General features: G+C 41.7%; 1 protein-coding gene across 1 annotated transcript; it reads right to left on the reverse strand.

Annotated features, from left to right (window-relative positions):
• Positions 1–11,887: 11,887 nt before the first annotated feature.
• Positions 11,888–13,372, reverse strand: LOC120065665 (potassium voltage-gated channel subfamily A member 2). Its single transcript, XM_039016733.1, has one exon. The coding sequence runs from the start codon at positions 13,370–13,372 to the stop codon at positions 11,888–11,890; it is 1,485 nt and encodes a 494-aa protein (XP_038872661.1).
• Between the last annotated feature and the right edge of the window lie 13,476 nt (positions 13,373–26,848).

Consider the following 26,848-nt stretch of genomic DNA (forward strand, 5'->3'; position numbering starts at 1 on the left):
TTAGGAATGATATGCCAATAACAAATTCTTAACCTACACATCCATGCACCAAATTACGAAAGACAAGCATTGTAATTTTGAATTCCGTAAAGTGAGTGTGGAAGAGGTGAAAAAATGATTGTTGTCTATCAACAATGACAAATCACCTGGGTCTGACAACTTGGATAGAAAATTAATGAGGATGATAGTGGACGATATTGCCACTCCTATTTGCCATCTCTTCAATCTAAGCCTAGACGAAAGTGAGTGCCTTCAGGCCTGGAGGGAAGCAAAAGTAATTCTGCTAGCCAAGAATAGCAAAGCACTCTTCTTTTCTGGCTCAAACAGCCACTTATAGGGAAGGGAATTCAACATGTATGGCACTAACAGAAATGACTGATGGCTGATTGGCTGAGAGAAATTGATTATAAAAAGACTGTGGGAGCTGTTTTGTTATACTTCACTGAAGCCTTTGACATTATCAATAATAATCTGCTGTTGGAAAAACTTGTGTGTTATGACTTTACATCCCCTACTATATTGTGGATTGAGATTTACCGGTCTAACAAAACACGGAGGGGGTTCTTTAATGGTCATAATCCTGGTAGAGCCAGGCAGACATAATCCTGGTAGAGCCAGGCATTCCCCAGGGTAGTTGACTAAGTCATTATCATTTTTCAAACTTTACCAATGACCTGCCACTATCTCTATGTAAAGCCTGTGTGTCTATGTATGCTGATGACTTAAAACTATACCTGTCAGCTACCACAGCAAGTGAAATGACTGCAACACTTAACAAAAAACTGCAGTCAGTTTCAGAATGGGTGCAAGAAATAATTTTGTCCTAAATATTTAAAAAACTTAAAGCATTGTATTTGGGACAAATCATTCATTAAACCCTAAACCCTAACAAAATATTGCAATTAAATATGTGTATATTGAGCAAGTTGAGCAGACAACTTTATGGAGTAACACTGGATTGTGAACTGTCATGGTCAAAATATACTGATGCAGTAGCAGCTAAGATGAGGAGAGGTCTGTTCATGATAAAGCACTACATTTTGTATGCTATTTCAAGTTTCGTATGGTATGTATTAATTTCTGGATGATATGTATAATGTTACAAATTACAATGCATATGATATGTTACGAATTTGCAAAACCTACAATATGAAATGAATTTTGAAAAAGTATTATTTGTTATGAATCTGAAAAATGTATGATATGTTACGAATTCCAAATTGTTGTGGCTAACATTAGCTAGGTGGCTAGGCAGCTAATGCTAATGTTAGCTAGCTGGCTAATGTTAGCTAGACTACGGGTTAGGGTTAAAGTTAGGGTTAAGGTTAGGAGTTAGTTTAAAGGATTAAGGTTAATGGCAGGGTTAGCTAACTTGTTAAGTCATTGCCAAAGTAGCTCAAAAGTAGTAAGTAGTTGAAAAGTTGCTAAAATATTAAAGTTGTCCGTGATGAGATTCAAACATGAAACACTTGGGTTTGCTAGAGGTTCGCGTTATACGCCCACCCATCCATCATGCCTTAAGTAACCATTGTCTTACGTAAGCATACCGAACATAACATATCATAACAATTTCAGTGTCCCGGATTTACATTTAGTATGTTACGTCTAGTCTATGAGACCAGGCTGACAAGGTAGGTCCTACAGGCTCTAGTTTTGTAGCACCTGGACTACTGTCCAGTCTTGTAGTCAGCACAGAAGGTTGGTGGCACCTTAATTGGGGAGGATGGGCTCATGGTAATGGCTGGAGCAGAAACAGTGGAACGAAATGGCACCATTCCATTAGCGCCATTCCAGCCATTATTATGAGCCATCTTCCCCTCAGCAGCCTCCACTGGTGGTCAGGTGCCACAAAGAGACACTTAGGGAAATTACAATTAGCCCAGAACAGGGCAGCACGGCTGGCCCTTAAATGTACACTGAGAGCTAACGTTAATAATATGCATGTCAATCTCTCCTGGCTCAAAGTAGAGGAGAGATTGACTTCATCACTAGTTTTTTTCTTCAATTTAACTAGACAAGTCAGGTAAGAACAAATTCTTATTTACAAAGACAGCCTACCTGGGGAACAGTGGGTTAACTGCCTTGTTCAGGGGTAAAACCACAGATTTTTACCTTGTCAGCTCAGGGACTCGAACCAGCTACCATTCAATTATTGGCCCAACACTCTAACCACTACGCTACCTGCCGCTCACTACTTGTACTTGTGAGAAGTATTGCCATGTTGAATGCACCAAGCTGTCTGTTTAAACTACTAGCACACAGCTCAGACACCCATGCATACCTCTCAAGTCATGCCACCAGAGGTATCTTCACAGTCCCCAAGTCCATAACAGAACATGGGAAGCACACAGTACTACATAGAGCCATGACTACATGGAACTCTATTCCACATCAAGTAACTCATGCAAGCAGTAAGATCTGATAAAAAAACAGATAAAAATACACCTTATAGAACAGCGGGGACTGTGAAGAGACACAGGCATAGACACGCATACACACACACAACAACATTCACACTAAACACACACGTACACATAGATTTTGTCATGTAGATACAGTATATTGTAAAATGTAATGTAATGTTTTTAATTGTATATAACTGCCTTGATTTCGCTGGATCCCAGGAAGAATAGGGGATCCATAATAAATACAAATACTCTCCTTATCTCCGTCTCTCTCTGTTCTGTTCCGTTCTCCTCTCTTTGTCTCCCCGTCTCTCACTGACACCCTCTTTCTCCTGTCTTTCCTTTAAGCCGTGGTGCATAGCTGCAGAGCTGCACAGCACTGCACTGCAATTCAGGATCAAAGTAACTACTGTAATAGCTACAGCAGAGAGACATAGGCCTGCAGTTCCAATGCACAGTGCCAAGCACGAGCAGTGCAGGACTAAAACATTATGTTTCATATAAAATCTGAATTTGGATCTGACTACTTCTGTCACAGGTAACCATCTTAAATGTCATGGCACATTATAATACTTGGACGACAGTAAGCAATCCCATAGAGGACACAGAAACCCAACCCACCATAGACGGAATAGAATTAGGACAGGGAAGTAGAGTATGAATAGACTATAACAGCACCCCAGATGTATAGCTGTGATTGATTGCCAGCTGGTTGCAGCAAACAGAGCTTCTCTCGATACTGCCATGGAAGAATTCACGAGCCTGACAACGAATGCTCTCTCTCGCCTCTATTTCCCCTTGGAGAAGGAGTCCTGGAAATGGATGAATGCAAACATCTACTGTAGCCCGTCTCAGTCTCCTCCCTAATTATCAAGCGGTGGTGGACTGGGACAAGTGTCAGAAAGTCCACTGTGAAAGATTCCTTAAAGAATGTACCCCTCCTCCTCCTTCTCCTCCCTCTCTCACGCTCCTCTCCTGCTCGAGTCTCTCTCCCGCCCACTCCCCTATCTTTCGCTCCCATATCTCTTTTTCTCTCTCCTATCCCCTCCCTCTCTCTTTCCCCCAATCTCTCTCTCCAACAAAAGGGCTATTAATAGTACATTCCTTGCTCTCTCTCTCTAAATTGCAAAGAGCATATACGGTGCACTTAAAGGATGAAGCAACCAAAATGCCAGGAGGCATTTAAAATGTCCCCCACACAGCCGAGGGCTACAAAGACTCTGGGCTGAATGTACTAAGAATAACAACAAAGCGTTCTTTGATCGATTCACAGCCCTTTGTATCGTCACAAACAGCTAGCAATGGTTCTGCTAAGATTTTCCTTCAAATCGTTAGCATTAATAAGATGTAGGGAAAGATGTTCAATACAATGTCAAATTATTCTCACTCTCAAACAATGAAATATACAAACCATCATTCTCAGTGAGAGCCATTATACATTTGGATGCATGTCTAATTGAATTGATGTATTATAAAATGTATGATAAACTGGGTGGTTTGAGCCCTGAATGCTGATTGGGTGAAAGCCATGGTATTCCAGACTGTATACCACAGGTGTGATAAAACATTTGTTTTAATGTTCTAATTACCTTGTTAACCAGTTTATAATAACAATAAGGCACCATGGCGGTTTGTGGTATATGACCAATATACCACGGTTAAGGGCTGTTCTTATGCACGACGCAACACGGAGTGCCAGGATACAGCCCTTAGCCGTGGTATATTGGTCATATACCACAAACCGCCATGGTTGGTAAATTGGCAATATACTGTATCACACCCCCTCGGGCCTTATTGCTTAAGTATAATCAAATACATATGCATTAACAATTATTGTAGCCTAAGGTATGTGATTTCAAATGTGTTACAGTATATACAGTACCAGTCAAAAGTTTGGACACACCTACTCATTCAAGGATTTTTCTTTATTTGTACTATTTTCTACACTGTAGAATAATAGTGAAGACATCAAAACTATGAAATAACATGTGGAATCATGTAGTAACCAAAAAAGTGTGAAACAGATTCTTCAAAGTAGCCACCCTTTCCCTTGATGACAGCTTTGCACACACTTGGCATTCTTTCAACCAGCTTCACCTGGAATGCTTTTTCAAAAGTCATGAAGGAGTTCCCATATATGCTGAGCACTTTTTGGCTGTTTTTCCTTCACTCTGAGGTCCCAAACCATCTCAATTGGGTTGAGGTCGGTTGATTGTGGAGGCCAGACCAGGTCATCTGATGCAGCACTGTATCACTCTCCTTCTTGGTCAAATAGCCCTTACACAGCCTGGAGGTGTTTGCCCTGTTGAAAAAAAATGATAGTCCCACTAAGCGCAAACCAGATGGGATGGCGTATCGCTCCAGAATGCTGTGGTAGCCATGCTGGTTAAGTCTACCTTGAATTCTAAATAAATCACGACAGTATCACCAGCAAAGCACCCCCACACCATCTCCTCCATGTTTCATGGTGGGAACTACACATGCAGAGATCATCCGTTCACCTACTCTGCGTCTCACAAAGACACGGTGGTTGGAACCAAAAATCAGACATTTGGACTCATCTGACCAAAGGACAGATTTCCACCGGTCTAATGCCCATTGCTTGTGTTTCTTGGCCCAAGCAAGTTTCCTCTTCTTATTGGTGTCCTTTAGTAGTGGTTTCTTTGCAGCAATTCAACCATGAAGGCCTGATTCACGCAGTCTGCTCTGAACAGTTGATGTTGAGATGTGTCTGTTACTTGATCTCTGTGAAGCATTTATTTTGACTGCAATTTCTAAGGCTGGTAACTCTAATGAACTTATCATCTGAGGCAGAGGTAACTCTGGGTCTTCCTTTCATGTGGCGGTCCTCATGAGAGCCAGTTTCATCACAACGACGGATGGTTTTTACAACTGCACTTGAAGAAACTTCCAAAGTTCTTGACATTTTCCGGACTGACTGACCTTCAAGTCTTAAAGTAATGATGGACTGTCGTTTCTCTTTGCTTATTTGAGCAGTTCTTGCCATATGGACTTCGTCTTTTACCAAACAGGGCTATATTCTGTATACCACCCCTAACTCGTCACAACACAACTCATTGGCTCAAACACATTTAGGAAAGAAATTCCACAAGTTAACTTTTAACAAGGCACACCAGTTAATTGAAATGCATTCCAGGTGACTACCTCATGAAGCTGGTTTAGAGAATGCCAAGAGTGTGCAAAGCTGTCATCAAGGCAAAGGGTGGCTACTTTGAAGACACGTTTTGGTTGCTACATGATTCCATATGTGTTATTTCATAGTGTTGATGTCTTCACTATTGTTCTACAATGTAGAAAATAGTCAAATTAAAGAAAAACCCTTGAATGAGTAGGCGTGTCCAAACTTTTGACTGGTACTGTACATATATACTTACATTTAGTTTATCTTTTATCTCTATGCATGTCTTTCTATTCTTTATTTCCAGGTTTTGAGGTTCATTAGATCTCTTTGACATTGTGTTATTGTTTGATCATGTAGCCAAAGACTGCAAGTTGAAATTGTGCTAATTATGGTGCAATGCATCAAATACAACAATTCATGTTGAAATTGCACAAGGCCACTGGCATAAAAAAACAAAAAAAATATATAGCTAGTCCACCACCATGTATGGATAAGAAAAAAACCACACAAAACACAGTTTGGTTGAATTATTATTGTCTTCATTACTGATATTACTTTGTTATCATGGTTATGGTCATTTGGAAGGATTATATGCATTCTAGTTTGACACATTTTGTTTGCAGATTGTCTTTTTGTTCCTGTAAAGTGCAGCTCATACTACTTTCAATCCAGACTTCGCAGAGCATTATAGCATTGTTTCTCGTCTTCTTAATCCATTATTGTTGTGCACAGTATTTCCCACACATTTCTTTTCACAGAAAAAAAAAGATTGTCCATATGGACCAAAGTTGATAGTAGTAGTCAGGCCACCATGATGTGTGGGAGGTTTGAAGATGAAGGAGCTGTACTGTGCATACTGTATCAGTGTTGCCACAGTATCATTCACTTTGAGACCACAGAAACACACTCTCTTGTTCTAAAAACACATGCATATACAGTCAAGTGTATAGCTACTACTTGTTTAGCTACTTGCATGTTTACTGTCTTGGTGACGGAAAGCGTACAGTGCAATACAAGGCTTTCACTGTGGCCCAAATTCAAACAATTACAGATAGAAGGAAAATCCCACTGCGGTTTCGCTCAGAAAGTTTAACACTCATATTCAATGACAACGTTGGTGAGAGGAATAGCTTGCAGGAGCATTCAGCGTTAACCCAGTTACTTAACACCTCCAATACAGCATAGCATTTTTGAACCTGTAGTGCAGTTTTCCGGTATTTTTATTTATCGAATCAATTGAGGCCTGTATTTCTCTGTATAAGTGGAGGGGCCCTCATCATTGATTAAAACGCTCACTATTACATTTCAAACAAACCCAGAATCTGGAGAAAAAAATTCACACGGCCGAAACTCTACTTTGTTTGAATCACATCGGGAGTTCACCTTCCATTGAACTGCATTGTGAGTTCACCTTCCATTGAACTGCATTGTGAGTTCACCTTCCATTGAACTGCATTGTGAGTTCACCTTCCATTGAACTGCATTGTGAGTTCACCTTCCATTGAACTGCATTGTGAGTTCACCTTCCATTGAACTGCATTGTGAGTTCACCTTCCATTGAACTGCATTGTGAGTTCACCTTCCATTGAATCGCATTATGAGTTCACCTTCCATTCTACACCCTGGCCTATGTGTGTCTATATTTCCAATCTACAGTGCTTCTCTGGATAGACTTTGCAGTGCATTTTCAGAGTCCTTCTGACTGTGATTTTGCTGGTGAAACCCTCTGTACACTTTGAGTTAAAATAGTATAGAGATGCTTACTATAAAGCAAAATATACATTTTCAATTTTGCGACACTCCATTTTGCAAATAAACATTTGACATACATAGTAAATCTGCAAGCACAGTGATACAAATGGGTATACTCCATTTGCGCTTGTGCTTAGAGCATCTAAAAAACAAATCATTGACACTCAACAACAGTGCTTCTATTTCGATATGTTGCTAAATTTGACAGTGTGTGTGGAAAAATAAATAAATAGAAAAATAATACAAAACATACAATACATTTGCATGCATAGACAATTTGGTCATTTTTGGTCACACTGTGAGCAATAAAAAATAAATATAAATGGTATGCACACATGCATGAATGGTTGCACACTGTCACTTTAATGCAGCAGTACAACCAAGCTAAGACACTGACATTCAGAGGTGGGCTCTACATACACACAGACATGCATGCGTGTGCGTGTGCGTGTGCGTGTGCACGCGCACACACACACACACACACACACACACACACACACACACACACACACACACACACACACACACACACACACACACACACACACACACACACACACACACACACACACGTACAAATAAACACCACATAATTGTGTACCTACATAGTCACATGATGTGTGTTGTGGACAAGGTGGTGCATTAGAGGGGAAGTGTGTTACAGTAAGAACACAATAACATAATGTCGTTATAATGTAAATGGAAGCATCAACAAGCAGGGTTCCAGACCCAGATTATTGTCAGAGTCAAGTTCCTTTCCAACACGTTTCATTTCAATTGAAGACACAAGACAGGAAAGGAACATGGTTAGGGCAGAGGGAGGGACCAGGAGATAAGAACCTCACGTCTGTCTATCTAGCGAGGCACCCTGAGTGCAAACTGCGGCAATGGTAGTAGACATTTAGGCCTAGAAACGTAAACTGGTCTTTCTCCTCCCCGCCGACAGATCAGACACATTAGAAACACCTTAGACATTAGAGTCAAACCAATATTTACCAAAGGGTAAATAAGACTGAATCCATTTACAATTGAATTTGCACTGGCGAAACATCCCCTGCTCTGCTATTACTCTCATGTGCCCTAAAGACCACTATGAAACGATGTAGAAAGGCAGCAGGCTCAGCAATGTCATGAGAGACCTAGAACTGTGTAGTTAAGAGTTGCTGCACAGCTACATACTTCAGCTGTTGGCAATATATAAACCATCTCTCCGTCGAGAGACGGACAGACTTTAGATAATGCTCATATTTTGGGATCTCATATTTTGGGATCGAGGGATGCATCTACCATAGATATACTACTGTACCTCCATTTGTCCTGCGAAAGGGCTAGGTTATTACGCGCATGCATGTCTTTGGCACTCTGTCCAACAGACAGTCCCTGAAATGGGGCTACCCCAACAGTGCTCAAAATAAACAAGTGTCATTGTTCATATCGTAAAACAAACACAGCAACGATCTGCATATCTTCAAGGATTATCGGATTAACGCTATCATCTCCGTCATGGTCATCCTCATCTCTAAATCGTCAGCTGAACGTCAATTCCCCTTCGTATACGTTCCAGATTGCGTTGTTATCACATTTAAAAGTATGTAAGTATATATTGAGATAAATATAGGTATCCTATTAAATAGTTTCCATAGGCTTTTTCATAGGTTTCCTTGAACTTAAATACATGCTTCTACGAATGTATTGAGGTCATGCAACACTAGGAGAGTAGCATTCAGTTAGCCTTCTTGTTTTGATCGCAGTTTAGGGAGGAAGCATCATTTTATACATGTCCCATTAGCTGTCCCAATAGCTCATCATGAAGACACGATGGACACAGTTGTACAAGACAGCCGTGAGGCGAGGCTACACAAGTCTCTCTGTAACTGAGTTTAATGCTGCAACTAGACTGCATGAGTACTGTAAGTAATTAACTAATGCATTTTGCCTCAAATTAAAGCTCAGCTGCAATGACTGCTGTATATAAACACCTCTATGTTTTCAACTCAGCGGTGTGGCTGGAATGTTACATTTGGGTCAAATGTCAGGAGCACAATATCCTCCAAACTATAGGGCTGGTTTGGGGCATGGTATCCTTTTAGACACCCGTGTAGCTTGTTAGATAATAACCTACAGTGCCTATCATAAGTATTCACCCCCTTGGATTTCTTCACATTTGGTTGTGTTACAAAGTGGGAATAAAATAGATGTAATTGTATATTTTTTTCGTCAACGATCTACACAAAATACTCTGTAATGTCAAAGTGGAAGAAAAGTTCCAAAATGTTTTAAAGATGAATGAAAAATAAAGCACTAATATACAGTACTTTGATTAGACAAGTATTCACCCCGAGTCAATACATGTTACAGCCATAGATTTTCAAGCAGATTTAAGTCAGAACTGTAACTTGGCCACTAAGAACATTCACTGTCTTCTTGGTAAGCAACTCCAGTGTAGATTTGCACTTGTGTTGTTGTTTATTGTCCTGCTGAAAGGTGAATTCATCTCCCGGTGTCTGGTGTAAAGCAGACTGAAGCAGGTTTTCCTCTAGGATTTTGCCAGTGATTAGCTCCCTCCCGTTTCTTTTTATCCTGAAAAACTCAGCAGTCTTTGCCTATTTCAAGCATACCCATACCACGATGCAGCCCCCACCATGCTTGAAAATAAGGAGTAAATTACTCAGTGATGTGTTCTGTTGGATTTTCCCCAAACTTTTTTCTTCTTTCTGTATTAATGTAGTGCCTTGTTGCATACATGATGCATGTTTTGGAATGTTTATATTCTGAAAATGTGGATTCTTCTTTTTAAGTCATTATTGTGCAGTCACTACAATGTTGTTGATGCATCCTCAGTTTTCTCCCATCACAGCCATTGAACTCCGTAGCTGTTTTAAAATCACCAATGGCCTCAGGGTGACATCCCTGAGCAGTTTCCTTCCTACCCTGCAGCTCAGTCTAGAAGGACGACTGTATGTTTGACGTGTCTAGGTGATTGAATACATAATCTAACAGCATAATTATTAACTTGACCACGCTTACAGAGATATTCAATGTCTACTTTGTTATTGTTACCTATCTACCAATCCCTGTCCTTCTTTATGAGGCTTTTGGAAATCTCCCTGGTCTTTGTAGTTGAATCTGTGCTCGAGGTTCAATACTTGACTGAGGGAAGTTACAGATGTTGTATGTATGGGGGACAGAGGAAGGGGTAATTATTCAAAAATCATGTCAACCCCTATAATTTCACACAGAGTGAGTCCATGTAAATTATTATGTGATTTGTTAAGACAAATTTTACTCCTGAACTAATTTAGGCTTGAGTAAACAAAAGGAGTGAATACTTTGTCAAATTGTGTTTAAATGTTTTTTTACTCTGACATTCCGGAGTATTTTATATAGATCATTGGCTAAAAATCACAATGAATTATATTTCAATCCCACTTTGTAAGGCAACAAAATGTGAGAAAATCCATGGGGGGTGAATACTTACATGTATGATACCACCTTTATAGTCACCCCTTCACATGTGTGATAGAAGGTTATAGAGAGCAAGACCATAGACTGTGTCTTTGGAGCAATGTTAGTTGTGTGAGTGAGAATACTCATTCAGTTAAGAACTCCATGCAACAATCAACTGGCTACGGTTACTACCTACAGTACCTACAGTATCGGTTACAGTCACAACTACTTACCTATCTGTATGTAAATGAGTACACTTTTTTTATGAAAGAGGAAGAGACATTCACTTTGTCCTCAAAGCTGCAGTAAGACTGGTTCAGACTGATGCAGGTGAGTGGAGGAGGGATGCTTGCATTGCAATGTACAGTAAACACATATATCATGTAAGACTAAAGCAGTGAAAAGTCAAGGACATTCTCAGTCATTCATCAGATACTGATGTCTACTGAAGAAAATATGTCAAACCATCGTAAGCTTATGGAGCTGATATCCCGTAAATCGTGTGGATTGCTACTACAGTAACACACTCCTCAGACTCAGGTCATGACAGACCTCAGCAACGCAGCATGCCCGCTTAATGCTCACACGTGCTGTAATCTCCAAGTAGTTCACCACAGAACGGGGTTTGTTTCGTTTGCTCCAGGAAGCAGCATATTGTAACACGCAAACAAGACTCTTCAGAAGCGCAGTGTGCCTTTAGCAATGAAGGGAGACCAGGGTAGGGGCCGGCACAGGGGGGCTGAAGCAGTGTTGGTGGTGTGGTTATTCTGGAAACTATAATTCCCTTTTTTAACTACATTTCTCCTCTTTTTTTGTACTAGTGTTGTGAACAGGTTATTTGAAAAAGTCACACTGACAAAGCCAACTCCATGCAGACATCAACAAGCAAAATGTGGATTATAAGATTTTAAATCTGACAGAAGGTCAGTTTGAGGGCAAGGTGTGACGAGCTAAGGGGAGTTAGGGGAGGAGTGAGTACATGGTCTCTGGTGTTTCTCATCACTCACAAAAGACGAGTACAGGTATACGTCCTGAATCTATTGCCTTGATATTCCAGCAGCACATGTGAAAAGGGAGGCTACACACCTGTCCTATCCTTTGACCCCTCAACCTCACCGAGAGGACAATGCCTGCCGGCTGGCTACACGTCTGTGAGCATTTTGGTGATGTTGACATAGTTTGTGTTGGCCAAAGTTGTGCAGTTGGCCTGAGTCTTGAGGTTCTCTTCAGGGATGTCCTCAATACTGTTGTTCACTCCTTCCTGGATCTCCATGTAGTCTGATTTACTGATGGTTGAGCCGCTCCGGCTCTTTTTCAGCTCTTCATTTGAGTCCTCTTTGGTGACTGGGCCTAGGCATTGGGCCTGCTCCTCGCCCTCTGTCTCACGATGGTAGAAGTAGTTGAAGTTGGAAACAATGACAGGCACGGGCAAGGCAATTGTCAGCACACCTGCAATGGCGCAGAGGGAGCCCACAATCTTGCCACCGATGGTGGTCGGGACCATGTCACCATACCCTACTGTCGTCATGGAGACAACAGCCCACCAGAAGGCGTCTGGGATGCTTTCAAACTGCGATTCGGGCTCATCAGCTTCCGCAAAGTAGACAGCACTGGAGAAGAGTATGACTCCAATAAAGAGGAAGAAGATCAGCAGACCCAGCTCCCTCATACTAGCTTTCAGGGTCTGGCCCAGGATCTGAAGCCCCTTGGAGTGTCGCGAGAGCTTGAAGATTCGGAAGACTCGCACTAGACGGATGACCCTGAGAATAGCCAGGGACATGGCTTGCTGACCCGCCTGGCCATCCTCTGGTTTCTCAGCCAGCTCTGTGGCCAGGGTGATGAAGTAAGGGATGATGGCAACAACGTCAATGATGTTCATGACGTTACCAAAAAAGCCAGATTTGCTGGGGCAGGCGAACAAGCGCACCAGGAACTCAAAGGAGAACCAGATGATGCAGAGTGTCTCCAGGATGAAGAAAGGATCAGTGAAGTAGGTGGACGTGAAATAGATTGTGGTGTTGGTGTTGGTGTCAAAGACACTGTGCGGTTCGTCATCGTCGTTGCGGAAGATGGGCAGGGTTTCCAGACAGAAGCTTACGATAGAGATGAGGATGACCATGACGGAGATAATAGCGATAATCCTAGCGGGACCCGAGCTCTCTGGGTACTCAAAGAGCAGCCACACTTGTCTCTGAAACTCATTGTCAGGAAGTGGCCTCTCTTCCTCCTTGACGAAACCCTCATCCTCTCTGAAGAGCTCAATGGCCTCATCCCCCAACTCATAGAAACGGATCTCCTCTGAGAAAATATCAAGGGTCACATTGGCCGGCCGCCGTAGCCTCCCTCCTGACTGGTAAAAATAGAGAATGGCATCAAAGCTGGTGCGGCTCCGGTCGAAGAAATACTCGTTCCTCAGTGGGTCGAAGTACCGCATCCTCTTTTTAGGGTCCCCCAGCAGAGTATCAGGGAACTGGGAGAGGGTTTTAAGCTGTGTCTCGAAACGCAGTCCAGAGATGTTGATGACCACTCTCTCGCAGCACTCATGGTCAGCGTCAGGGTCATACTCTGCGGGGTTCCCTGGGTGCGCTGCCGCCTCGTCAGAGGGGTCGCCAGTGGCTACAGTCATTCTGCTGGGGGAGCAGGAAGCCTGCACTTTTCAGCCAGGAAACTGCTGGGAGGGGGACGGAGGAGGGAGGGGATTCAATGCCGTAAAGACCGGACGGCCACAGGATCTCACAGGATGTCACCTCATGGATTGATCCGTCTGAAAGGGATAGATAGCAGAGATAATTTAAATAATATAACATAATGGTATAACATAAGAAATTCATTTGATAGAATTTGTGTTAGTCTGTCTGTCTGTCTGTCTGTCTGTCTGTCTGTCTGTCTGTCTGTCTGTCTGTCTGTCTGTCTGTCCTCAAGCCATATAGAGTGAGCTCCAAAAGTATTGGGACAGTGATACATTTTTGTTTTTGTTTTGGCACTGCGGATGCTACCATGATTATGGATTATCCTGAATGAACCGTGAATAATGTTGAGTGAGAAAGTTACAAGAGGCATAAATATCATACCCCCCCAAAAATGCTAACCTCTCACCATTACAATAACAGGGGAGGTCAGCATTTTTTGGGGGGGGTATGATATTTGTACATCAGTAACTTTCTCACTCATCATTTTCACTCATCATTCAGGTTCATCCGTAATCATGGTAGCATCCACATTCATGTAGAAGTGTTTAGAAACATATTCGATTCTTATTTACGATAAAAGTGACTTCAGAATGACACATTACATTATTTACCATTAATTTCTATTGGGAACCAAATTATCTGAAACAACCAAAACAAACAGCAAATGCATTCAACAAGTTTATAGAGTCACGTGCTTGATGTAACCATTGCATGCTAGAAATCCGGGTCCAAATACTAAACTTTTGACTACTTTAATACACATAGAATTGAATTTGTCCAAATACCTTTGGTCCCCTAAAATGGGGGGACAATGCACAAAAAAAGCGATGTAATTTCTAAACGTTTCACCCAATATGGATGAAAATAACCTAAAATGAAACTGTCTGTCTGCACTTTAACCTCACAGTCATGGCATCATTTCAAATGCAAAGTGCTGGAGGGCAGAGCCAAAACAACAACAACAACAAAAGAACTGTCCCAATACTTTTGGAGCTCACTGTTTTATACTGTAATGGAACACTGACATCAAATAAAATATACTTCTGAAGGCTACAACCAAAGTATTCAGCACTCTAAAACACACATAAACGAAATGTATTGTATGCCCAGAGCGCAATGCAGCCAACTAGTTTACAACTCGCATAGATATTATAGCGTATGAATCAGTGCATGTGCTCTTTCTGATCCCCTGACATGGACAATATCAATTCACCTTCTGCAGTCAAATAACAATAATTAAATAATAATATTTTTTTTTTTAGGTATTTTCTTAAAACTGCATTGTTGGTTAAGGGCTTGTAAGTAAGCATTTCACTGTAAGGTCTACACCTGTTGTATTCGGCACATGGAACAAATACAATTTCATTTGATTTGATCACTGAAACCAATAACTGAATAGTGAAAAGTTTGCACCATCTATTTTTATGTTCCAAGAAACCCTCAATGTCACTTATTCATCATTCACTTTAAGACAGTTTTGTTGAAGCATTTTAGACTGGTCTCAAATGGTGCATGTCTCTGAAATATTCAAAAACACCCATAAATTATTCAACTGCAGTAGGAAATAGGTTTCAAGAGAAATCTCTTCTGTCTCTGCCCTCTACACCATCTCTTGTATCTTCCATAAAGATGCATAGTTTTGTTAGGGATACTTTGAGATTTTGGCAATAAAGTGCTATATCTACTTCCCCAATGTCAAATAAACTCATCGTTACCGTTTGCATGTCTCTGCATCCAGTACGAAGGAAGTTAGAAGTAGTTTCGAGACAATGCTAAACAGCTAGCTTTTACCATAGACTTCAAGTCATTGCGCTAAGGCAAGATAGCAATTGCGCTGAGGCTAGTTAGAAAATTCCATCAAACTGCACACAGAGATATAAAAATGGTACCCAGGAGTCAATCTGGCTCTGGGGAAGTAGATTCGTGGCTTCATTGCCAAAATCCCGAAGTATCCCAGAAACACTATTCAATTGATAAATACTGAGCATCAAATAGCTATTTTGTTCAATGGTCATCTAACGTTACTGTATCCCCTTTACTGCAGAGGTCGAGTATACTTTACTAAATGAAAGTGATGTAGCCTATAGCAAAACAAACAGACATATTAAAAACCATACATACCAGCAGTCACCTTGTTCAAAACTGGGGGTTAGTTGCTGTTCCCATTTTTCACCTGATGTAATGGGGTAAATTGCCAGCGGCTAAAAATCCCTCGTGTGTTTTATTTCCCGAGAAGAAGAAAAATATATGTCCTACTCGGGCCGTTAATCAGATTATCCTGTTGTCTGCAGCATCACCACGCGTGCACCGGTGTTGGAGAGCTACAGTATGCGGGTGTGTCCTCGCCTCCACCTCCCAGTCTTAGTTCTTCGCGCAGGTTGTGATAGGGTGGCGACTGGCAAAAACGGAGGAGATAGGTTCCGTACCGGAGGACTGGTACTTCTGGTGATATCCAAATGTGCTAAAATCAGCAGAATCCCATGCATCATTAAGTGTCCTTAGCCGCTATGACGTTGACCGCATCAGACAGGCGCAAAGGTAATGGTCCTCGTACGGTGCTCAGTGGCAACATCTGCAAAGAAAAAAGCGAGGGGAGGTGGCGTAGAGGCGGATTTGTATTACATGGTGTGATATGACAAAAAAAATATGTAAATAAGGACAACATGCAGACGAACACTGAGAAAGATAGAATCCTAACGGGGTTAATAAATTGTGTTGATGGATACGGTTTTAGTAACCAAGCAAGGACAATCTACCAGTTTTCTGATATTTTTCTAATTTTTAAAAGACCTCCATCTGCGACTATGACTCATCACTATAAACCTAGTCAACTAACTACATGTTTGAGTATTAAAAGTAGACTATTCATTTTAAATAAATTCCCACTGAGAAAAACTGGTTGAATCAATGTTGTTTCCACGTAATTTCAACCAAAAATGTCAATGTGATGACGTTGAATCAACGAACTGATTGTATTTGCAAAAAGTCAGCAATTTAAGGGAATTTCGTATTTTTTTCTCCCAACTTTTAAACTAAATGAAAGGGTGAAGATGTTGGTTGATGTGACGTTGAATTCACATTAGGTGACAACTCAACCAAATGTAAATCAAAACTAGACTTTGAATTTATGTTTGTGCCCAGTGGGTTACAAATCATGCGTAGGCTATTGACAAGTGCTCAATAAGAAAATCACATTCCGTGCATTATTTTCTCCTTAATTGAAAACGCTACAGCGTTTAAAACGCAGAATGCTCACAGATATACACATGCAGGGGGGTATGACTGTGCTTGTCTATGAATAGAGGATCGTTCTTAAAACCATGCATGCATTGCAGCCTCGTTATACATTGTAAAGAGAACTGCATTTTTCCGACATTGATTTGAGATGACGTGCATGAAGAATCACCCTGGATTGAGAGCCAGATTATGCAATTCCTCAGTGCCAGAACCCGAATCAGTGGCATCACTTTCCTGGTTCTCTGTTCTGCTGGGGGTAAAACATGCTTAATTACCCTAGGTCTCAGTATTTCTAAGGATCAGTAGTAGCCATTAGCCTGGTGTAACCTAAAGCTTCAAACCTTCAGTCGTGCAGTGATATGCATACAAAGAGACTAGGGATGGAGAATGGGCGAGAAAACGCACTGTAGCCCTGCCACTCATCACTTATCTGCAGCGTGGGTTTTAAAGGGAACGGGTCTTGGATTTAAATGATAGCTAATCATTGTATATTAATATGAAATGCAGGCTATCATTACATATGCACGACCCAGTTAACAGTGTTTACTATGTAAATGTGTAACTATCTGATTTTATTACGCAGTAGGCCTAACACTGTAAACGACACTTTTGTTATCTGACATAGTCTCATGCATGACTTTAAAATGTTTCTGCTATGAAAGTAATCCACCAAAACGTATTCTGTCATATGAAACTGTGACACTTCTCTAACATGAGGGTGATAGCTAGGGAGAGTGGTTTCATAATTGTTTGAGGATTTCTTCATTTTATTTGACACAGCAGCAATTTAGTGTTTTGTTCTGTTCTGCACCATCATATTGTCATCAACAGGGGCATCCAACATACATTTAATGCATTTCAAAATAGATACATTTGTATTCATTCAAGGAAAGAGAGCTACATAATAGCGATTCAATTAAATAATACTATGTTTTTCATTCTCGTGTGGAGCGCTTTTCCAGTCATCAGGCAGTGAACATGTATGGCCACAGTTTATACTGGCAGAAAACAATACAGCCACTGAGTCATAACACTGTAACACTCACAGAGCCAGCTACTGTGAAGGACTCACACTAACAGGACACTATAACTGTGATTCCATGTGCAAGGATTTAATCAGGGACTTCCAGAACCTCTAATAGGTTTTTTAAATGAAAATATGAGTTACAAGGCAGACGTGTTCCTTGAGAGAGTGCATAGAGATTGTTTTTAGTTTTTGCAATTTCACAGCCTTGTGAACTAGCCTTGTATACTCTGGTTCTGCCCTATTGGGATGTGATGACTCATAGGAAGTTGTAGTCTGCTTTATTCCACAATTTCAAGCCCACAAATACACTTTACATGATGTCAAGTGAAAAGTTTATGAACAAATGTTTGCAGGTGGTATTGACTAAACATTATTGTTGTGTGACTGTGAGAGTTAAAGTTAAGAGAGATACCAGGATGAATAGAATACAATAGAATGACGCTTGTTCATATCTTACAAAACAATGCATGCTGTGCACGGGGAGGATCAGAGTGCGAATTACAAGGGGGCCCAGGGGGGTCTCAGACCCCCTGAATGAGACATGAGTCCCCTTAAATGCAACAAAGTCAAACGTTGGGGGGTCTCTAAATAATGCTCATTCAACCATTCTCCTATTTGTTTAAAATGCCATTTGTACTGATACAGTGGTAAATATGTGGCTGCGCTTGTCATCCCAGGACAGTCCCGTATCTCAGGCACTTTTCGGGTGTCCCAACTTTTCTTTCTACAGAAAAATATATTTTTGTCAGCAAGACGCGTCAATTAATTCAGGCTACAAAAGTGTAGACCCAATGAAAATCACCAAATGTCATGACACACTTTTGGCTGTTTTTTGATAGATATCCACTCATCAAATGGCGCAAGTGCGCAGTGCAGTGTTTAGATGCTGGAATTATTTTGGAGTGGACGAACATAGCCTACTTTTTGAAGTGATTTGTTTGACGATAAGACAAAAACATCTTGACTGGTTGTGTTAGGGAGGGAAGGACCAGGTGGTGATTATTGTAAGACTTGGCTTCATCAAGGTTACTGCTGGCTACAGCCCCTATTGTAGGAGGAGGACCGTCCAGGCTGCCCCTGCAGCTCCGTCCATAAACCTGCCACACATGCTCACACCTTTCCCACTGTCTCTTAAAGGCATTCCCAGGTTCCCCATGACAGCGTAGACATTATTTATGAGCGAGGGGCCCATGACAAAACTGTTAATGCAGTCTCTGAAACTCAATTCATGTTGCATTAGCTGTCACTTGAATTAAACGTGAAGGCACCTAGCGTTCTAACAGTGTGTGTTTTAATCACATGGTGGTGGAGGAGGGGGCTGGGGGCCAACGACAGTGAATGGAGTCTAAAGGGTATCGATTTCCGTTCGCTCCCCACCCGTCCTCTTCTCCTGATCTGTCAATACCACCGCGCAGCATGAAAGGAGAGTTGAGAGAATAACCTTGAGTGGTGAAACGAAGGCTTTTTGTCTTTGACACTTACAGTATGGCCGCTTTTTCTTCGGATAACGCCTGGTAGCGCAACCCAGTTTTCTGACCTTTGTCCCATTGACATATAGTTTATGTATGTATGGCAGTACAAAATGCGATGCAGTTAGTGGCTATCGTTCAATATTAACTCCAGTGGATGTTCTTGATGCATCTGTTTCCTGTCATTTGCATACAGCTCGTGTTAGCTTAATTAGACGTATTGAATAGGCAGTATAAGTTTATGTCTCTCACAGCCTGAGTAGTGTTGTAATTCTCTGGAGGGCTGTCTATTTGTGCGGCAGGTAGCAGAGAGCAGGGAGTGGGGTGTTCCAGGCGGAGGACTATTGACACTGCAATGCACCAGCCACACGCTTGACAGCCTCCTCTTATAAGACGACGCCAGCCTTATTACTGCCCAGTCTCAGCAGCTTAATCACACACACACAAAATCAACATGTTACCCTGTAGCTCAGTTGGTAGAGCATGGCACTTGGAATGCCAGAGTAATGGGTTCAATTCCCAGGACCACCCCTATGTGAAATGTATGCCCACATCACTTTGTATGAAAGTGTCTGCTAAATGGCATATAAAGAATAAAAAAATGTCACTGTTCATAATGCAAAGAGAGAATCACAGTAACTGGTTGATGAAGTACACCAAATATGTACTTTGAAATGTTTATGTTTAGAATGATTCAATGACAGTATTGGTTCAAAGAGGGATTCAAGGACACCTTCATTCAAAGACGTACTGAATTGTATTACAGTAATAGCTTATCAGCCAAGATCAGGTAGCACATCCAGGAGAATCCCAGCGGAGAGGGCACAGATGATATCATGTACTTCCCTGCATTTGTTAAATGCATGAAAACACATTCTCTTGCTACTGGATAAGATGATGTAATTCCCACCTTTGAACAATACCCTCATTAGTGTCGGTCTGTCTTCAGTCTCATGGGCAACTCGGACTGAAATGACCTTCCTGTAGTCTGTATACTGTCAACAGATTAAGTTCAACATTCTTTTTCTTAGGACAACTAGCGATTGTGCACCCTGAAGCAAAAGGTTTTTCCGATACATTTTCAATCCCCTTGGGATGTGAGTCATTTCAACACAATTGTTTTGGAGAGAGAGACTATTACTGGGCTCTCTTGAGGTACCATAAGGACTGCAGCTAGGGGACGTGGTATACTTACCATACAGGATACTGAAAGAAAACAAGGTAGCCTATACATACTGTAGAGTGCTGCTAGACAAGCGGCGTTGGCAATGTAGACACCCTGAGTGAACAGTTCTCAAAGAGACCCAAGGTTAAGTGCTGTAATAGTCGAACATTCTCTTGTCCTTCTCTGTGTCCCTGTGCTCTAGTGTGCAAGGACAGGAGAGAGGAGGTCCAGAGAGATCCAGTCACGCTGCAGCCTGGACAACGTACAGCCACAGCAGGGCAGGCAGCATGGAGGGCGTGGCCACGGAGCAGACACTGGAGCTGAGCCAGGACACCAGGAGAGAGAACCACAAGGGCATTCATATCACTGCGGCAACAGCAGCAGCAGCATCAGCAGTAGCCTCCCTCTCAGCCTAGCAGACTAGTTCACCTCAGATAGAGGTGAACACATATACCGCTATAGACCAACAAGCTGTCAGTAGGGACAGTTTGTATTAAAAAAAACTGTATTTTATTGATCATAAGTTTGCATAGGTCAAAGCTTATGGTCCATGGAAATGTGACATTTCACTCAAAAGGTCACATTCATAAAATGTGCATTTCTGACGACCGCACGAACAGTGGATAAATGAAGACACCAACCAGTAAACTATCCCATTGCTGCAGGGAAACATTTTCTATGAGCTCATGTAAAGTTTAGTTTGGCTCTGCTGCTGCATGACTCAGGCCCAGTCAGTGAGAGGCAGGGATGAATCAGTGCTACTGATAGCAGGGGATTCCCTGTGTGCCATGACGGAACTTCCATGTGTGTTACTGGGGTATGGGCCAGAAACAACTGGCTATCCTCTACCTCCTAGCCCCTAGCCCTTTTGGATATATTTGGATCTGAACAGGTATTTTGTGGTTGAGGAGTTGTTTCTGCAGTATAGTTTTTTTTTTTGGGGGGGGGGTCCAAACTTAGTGTGAAATAACACCTGATTCACCAACTAACCAAATGATTTCCCACACCTTGAGTAGCTAAATCAGGTGTTTCACTGCAGAGTTGGGACAAGAACCTGCAGTACTGCAGCACTCCAGGAGCAGGAGTGAGGAGCCCTGTTTGAGACAGAGCGTGTGTCTAGATGGTGCGTATGTGAGGCTAGGAAGCTGGACCTGGCATTCAGTGTAGACATCTGGGGGATTACAGAGGCATCCCTAGAGGTTACGTCGTCCCCTGAGCTGGGAGGTTTTGGGCAGCTGTCAATGAATGGGGGCAACATTTTGGGGGCAATGACAATGAAACAGAATGCAACTGAATCTGGTTGTTTTAATGGTGACTTTTGATAGTGAATTCCTGGTGACTGTTGATAGTTAATTCCTGGTGACTGTTGATAGTGAATTCCTGGTGACTGTTGATAGTGAGTTCCTTTCCGCGTGGGCTTATTGATTCTGAAGTCTATTTGTGTTTCTGGTCTCTTCCATCAATGTGTTTTAAGGACTGTCGAGATGGAGAGCCGTTAAATTATGACGGTTTTAATAACATGATTATATATAACCAGTGTGTTTAATAGGACTATATTGTTACATTCCAACCTACAATTCCTCTACCATTGAACAGTCTTGTGCTTAGTCTAATATTGTTGCTATGGTGACTGCTCCTAGGGATTCATAAGGCAGAGGAGAGGAAGCCCTGTCGTTACATCACTCCTGGAGAGTCTCCCTCTCTCCTCACATCCAAGATATTAGAGGTAAAGTCAAAGCACAGTGACACAGCACTTTGAATTTCTTTCTAGAGACAAATGCATTTTACAGTGTCCAGTACAACACTAAAGCAGTTTATTGAAACAGGCCTTGTAATACCATAAGAATTTGTCTGACTTTGTTGACTGGGACATTTTGGGGGCAATGACAATGTTAGAAATTGAAACAGTTTTGCAACTGTGGTATTCATACTTAGCAATGAAAGTAATATGAGTCTTCTTTCCCCTTTAAATGATTGATGAATTTATTTATACATTTTCCGTAATCTCTGGTATGCTTGGTCCCGTTCGAGCTCCTTCAACTGATCGGATAGTGGATCATCGTTTTACATACAGCCAAAGAGCTAAGCACAGTATACAATAAACATTCTATACTAAAACCCGTTCTTTAATGACTGGCTTGGTATTTAGATCCATTGAGAGAAAAGTGTGTATGTGTACACTCCTCATGATATGATTGGTGGGCTTCCCTTTGTCTTGACTCAAAGCGTTGAACGCAGAGTCATGATACAGAAGAGTGAACTTTATAAATACCCCCCAGTCTGTCATTAGACATCCTCTGAAGAGTAGATGGATGCTTTGCAGTTTGCACCCAGAGTAATAACAGCACTAAGTCTGAAGCATGCTATTACTGGCTGATGCCATATACTGTACCTTTTTATATCAGTTTTAGGGCTAAGACAACATGAAAAAGGGGGTGTTGCAGATATAAACAATCATCAATACAGTTGAAGTTAGTACTACCATAAAAGTACTCTCCCCAGAATGTACTGCATCCCCTATATCATTATAGCTTTCTGCTGCATTTTAGCAGAAGCTCTTATCCAGAGTGACATACAGGAGGAGCAATTGGGCTTTTCACCTAGCCGCCTTGGGGATTTGAACCAGCGACCTTTCGGTTATTGGCCCAACACTCTGCTAGGCTACCGGCGGCCCCATCTGCATCACTCCTTTCTGCATCACAGCATCACTCTTTTCATGTGGCAGATGTCGTCTGCCTGAGAGTGGAAGGAGTATGCTCGGGTTCTCCTCTCCTCCTCTGCATGAGCATGACACAAACATGCACACGCACATATGTCTGCCTGCAGCCAGAGCCCCTACCGAGCCACAGAGAACAAGGGGGCTTGGCTTCGTTTTGTGCAACTAGTCTATGATATGGATGACGTGTGTGTGTGTGTGGTTTGTGTGTGGGTGGATGTATGAAGGGGGTTGTTCCTCATTCCTGGCAATAGAGAGAGTGCCTTTCCTGAGAAGTGTCTCTCAGCACTCCGATGCCAAGGGTTCTAGAGTGCAGTCAGCCAGGCGTACAGTACCAGCTGAGACTATCTACATTTTACAGCTGGGTATCGGCTCAAGCGTACATGTATTCAGTACTGTACATGCTGCACACATTCCCACCGACACACATACACTGTCCCACACTTTCACAGTCACACACACACACAGACTCAAACTCACAAACATGTTACATTACATAGATATAATTTATGTAATGTATGTAATGTATGTGCGGGGTTGACTAAATAGAAATGGAATCACATGACTCATTTAGGAATCTTGGGAGATGCACTGAACTGCAGCTTGAGGTTTTCCACATTAGCAGTAATGGTGAGTTTTACTGACAAGTGATCTATTGCTAGGATAACTCACAGACAAGTTTTAATTTCCCCAACGATACAAAAAAGAAGTGGGGAGAAGCGAAGAGTGGACCATGTTTCGAGAAAGAAGTCAGAGAGAACAAAGCCACTCAGCACTTCTGATAAGCCACCTGGAACAACCTGCAGCTGTGACGTCATTTGGCCACTGCTTCTGAAGAGTAGATCATCTGATGACTTTCCCCATGCATTTATTATCGCTGTTGGTGAAGAAGATAAAATGTTGGAAAGAGGAGATGAGAGTGTAGAATGGGAAGAGAGAGGAGGAGGAAGGAAAAAAGAGGAGGAATGCAGTGGAGGCTGCTGAAGGGAGGACGGCTCATAATAATGGCTGGTACAGAGCGAATGGAATGGCATCAAAAACATGGAAACCATGTGTTTGATGTATTTGATACCATTCCACAAATTCCGCTCCAGCCATTATCACAAGGCCGTCCTCCCCAACTAAGGTGCCACCAACCTCCTGTGGAGGAATGCAATAATATGTGTGTGTGTGCTTGCGCGTGTGTGAGTGTGTTAAATACATTTTCTCAAAGACATTCACCTCTTGAGATGAACAATCCCAATTTGTGACCCGGAAATTATTTTCACTTAAGTAACAACATGCAAACGCTGTCTGATTTGCAGACACATTTATGTGCTTACATTTGTCCTGGGACAACGGCAACACACCATGAATACATTGTGATGCTACAAAACATGACCTCAGTCCTCTACTCCACTGGGGGTAGCTATAGACCAAACACAGGCCTGCTGAAGACTAGGGAGATACATAACGGCAACATACACAGTGTGTCCTCTTGTACTGGCCTCTCTGGGATCTTATTCCAGAACTAAGACACTAGGGAAGAGACAGAGTGCAGCACATACTCCTTTCCCCCAGGCAGTCCATTGGAGGGGAGGTGAGGTCTCAGCTGAAGACACTGTGTCCGTGGCACCTTGCCTCTGGCGTCTCTCTCCGGGCCAGTACAGTACAGTGTGTATGTGCGGAAGATTTGTGCTGGTGGAGGGTTGTGCTGGTGGAGCTTGAATCCCATAGTGATGTGTCAGGGTAATCCTCCTGTAAGGCCTTTGGAGGTAAGAGTTTGAGACACTGACGTTAAAGTCTATTATGGGTCAGTCAAAATACTTTGGTTGAAACTCAGGCAGTTTTTATGACTGTACAGTATGTCCAAGACGATAAGTTCTCTCATTCGTTTACATCATAATCCACCACATTACATAAGGAAGAAAAATATAGTGATAAATGACCTCCAGAGTGTAGGTGTTTTGCTGCTGCATTGTCTGTTGGGTGATGGTTGTTGGCAGGTTGAGATGGGGTGATGAAAATGTCCATCCTGTGAAAAAGGGGAAATTACATGTGATTTAGGATTCGGTCAAGTCATCCATCCTTACATATACTGCCATTATCAGCTCATTCATCTTTGATTGAATTATGCATGTTCGATATGGAAATAAAAGAGTCTAGACTATCATAATGTGGAATGTAACAATGAACTATCCTCTCTGTCCTACATAAGTTATCTCACTTGAGGGCAGTGCTGAGCGTTGTTTTGTTAATGGCCCTTTCAAGTAGTGGTGGGTAAATTTATAAGGACATAACAAGAGATCTGTGAAGCTAATTCTGCTCTAGCCCATTTTAACAACCAATTAATTAGGCTACTACACTTTTCTCCTGCATTCAGCACTATCACTTTCAAATGTCAAATGGTTTCTCAACTAGGATGATGTCTTTTTTACAGAGATAGTCAGGCCCTATTATGTCCATTTAGATTTCAACTAAATCTAAATTGTGCGTAACTGATTAAATCTAGGTGAATTGGGTCTGATCAGCCTTGGTGGAAGGGCACGGTGCACCATGGCTGGTGATGGCTATGATTCATCGTAACAGCTGCTCTTACTGCGGGATGGAGAGGGAGACTGCAGAGCAGAACAGGGACAATACCCCGCGGGAGTACGGTGCAAATGACCAGCCCTACAGCCCCCAGACGGTGAGAGTGAAAAAACAAATCAATATGTTGTTTACGTTATTTTGTTGACATTACATTGTGCATGTACTGTCCTTCTCACATTTTTACTTTCAAAAGACGTGACCTAATTATCATGATTCATTATGAATCAGTATAATTAGCCTACTCATCTTCATTGTTGTTATAAGTGATTAGTTATCAGAGATTGACAATAATAATAATTAATGTATTTTTTTTATTTGTTCATGTGTTATTACATTCGTTTGGCACATTTGGCACATTTGTTTCTATGTATGCTGGTGTATGTGCATGGGTTGTCTATGTCCACTGCCGTCTCCTTTTCTTTTGGCCTTTAGGCCTATATGGCCTTTCTGTTTGTTGTGAGAGGAACAGTTAACGGTGGATTCAAGACATAATATTGTATATCATTAAAATCACTACAAACCAGTGAAATATCATTTTAGGAATATTAAAGATACTTTTTAATTGTTTGAAAATAAAATATAGAATGAGGGATGCAAATACTGACCAAAACCAGGTATGAATTGTGTTTTAGACATACTTTTTTGGCATATTTCTGCTAATATTTTACAAAGATGATCTATTTTGCAAACCTGGCTAAATTGGATGTGTAATCTGTATAATCACAATCATTTTGGAATTATCATTATTGAAAGAGTTGTGGCAATGTCAGACATTTACATTTTAGTCATTTATCAGAAGCTCTTATCCAGGGCGACTTGCTCAAAGGCACAACGGTAGATTTTCCCCCTAGTTGGCTCTGGAATTTGAACCAGCGACATTTCTGTTACTGGCCCAATGCTCTTAACAGCTAGGCTACGTGCTGCCCATCCAATTAAATCCAATCGAGCCTGTTTGGCGGCCATATTGGAAAATGTGTACCCTGTGGTTACATCAGCAATAGCTAGGCATCATTGTTTAGACTTTTCCTAGCTTTATGTTAAGTTTGGTGTGCTCGTTATGAAGACATTTTGGGGTACAGGTACCTCTTTACTGGACGTAATGCATTCCTATGGGATTTCATATAGGGTGCAATGTACGGGGCAGGTTTCACATCACATTTCTTGATAACACAATTTATAGAATCATATTGCACATCATTTTCATCAATAGACATCAGTAAATGCCTC

This window comes from Salvelinus namaycush, chromosome 20, assembly GCF_016432855.1.
Source record: "Salvelinus namaycush isolate Seneca chromosome 20, SaNama_1.0, whole genome shotgun sequence".
NCBI lineage: Eukaryota > Metazoa > Chordata > Actinopteri > Salmoniformes > Salmonidae > Salvelinus > Salvelinus namaycush.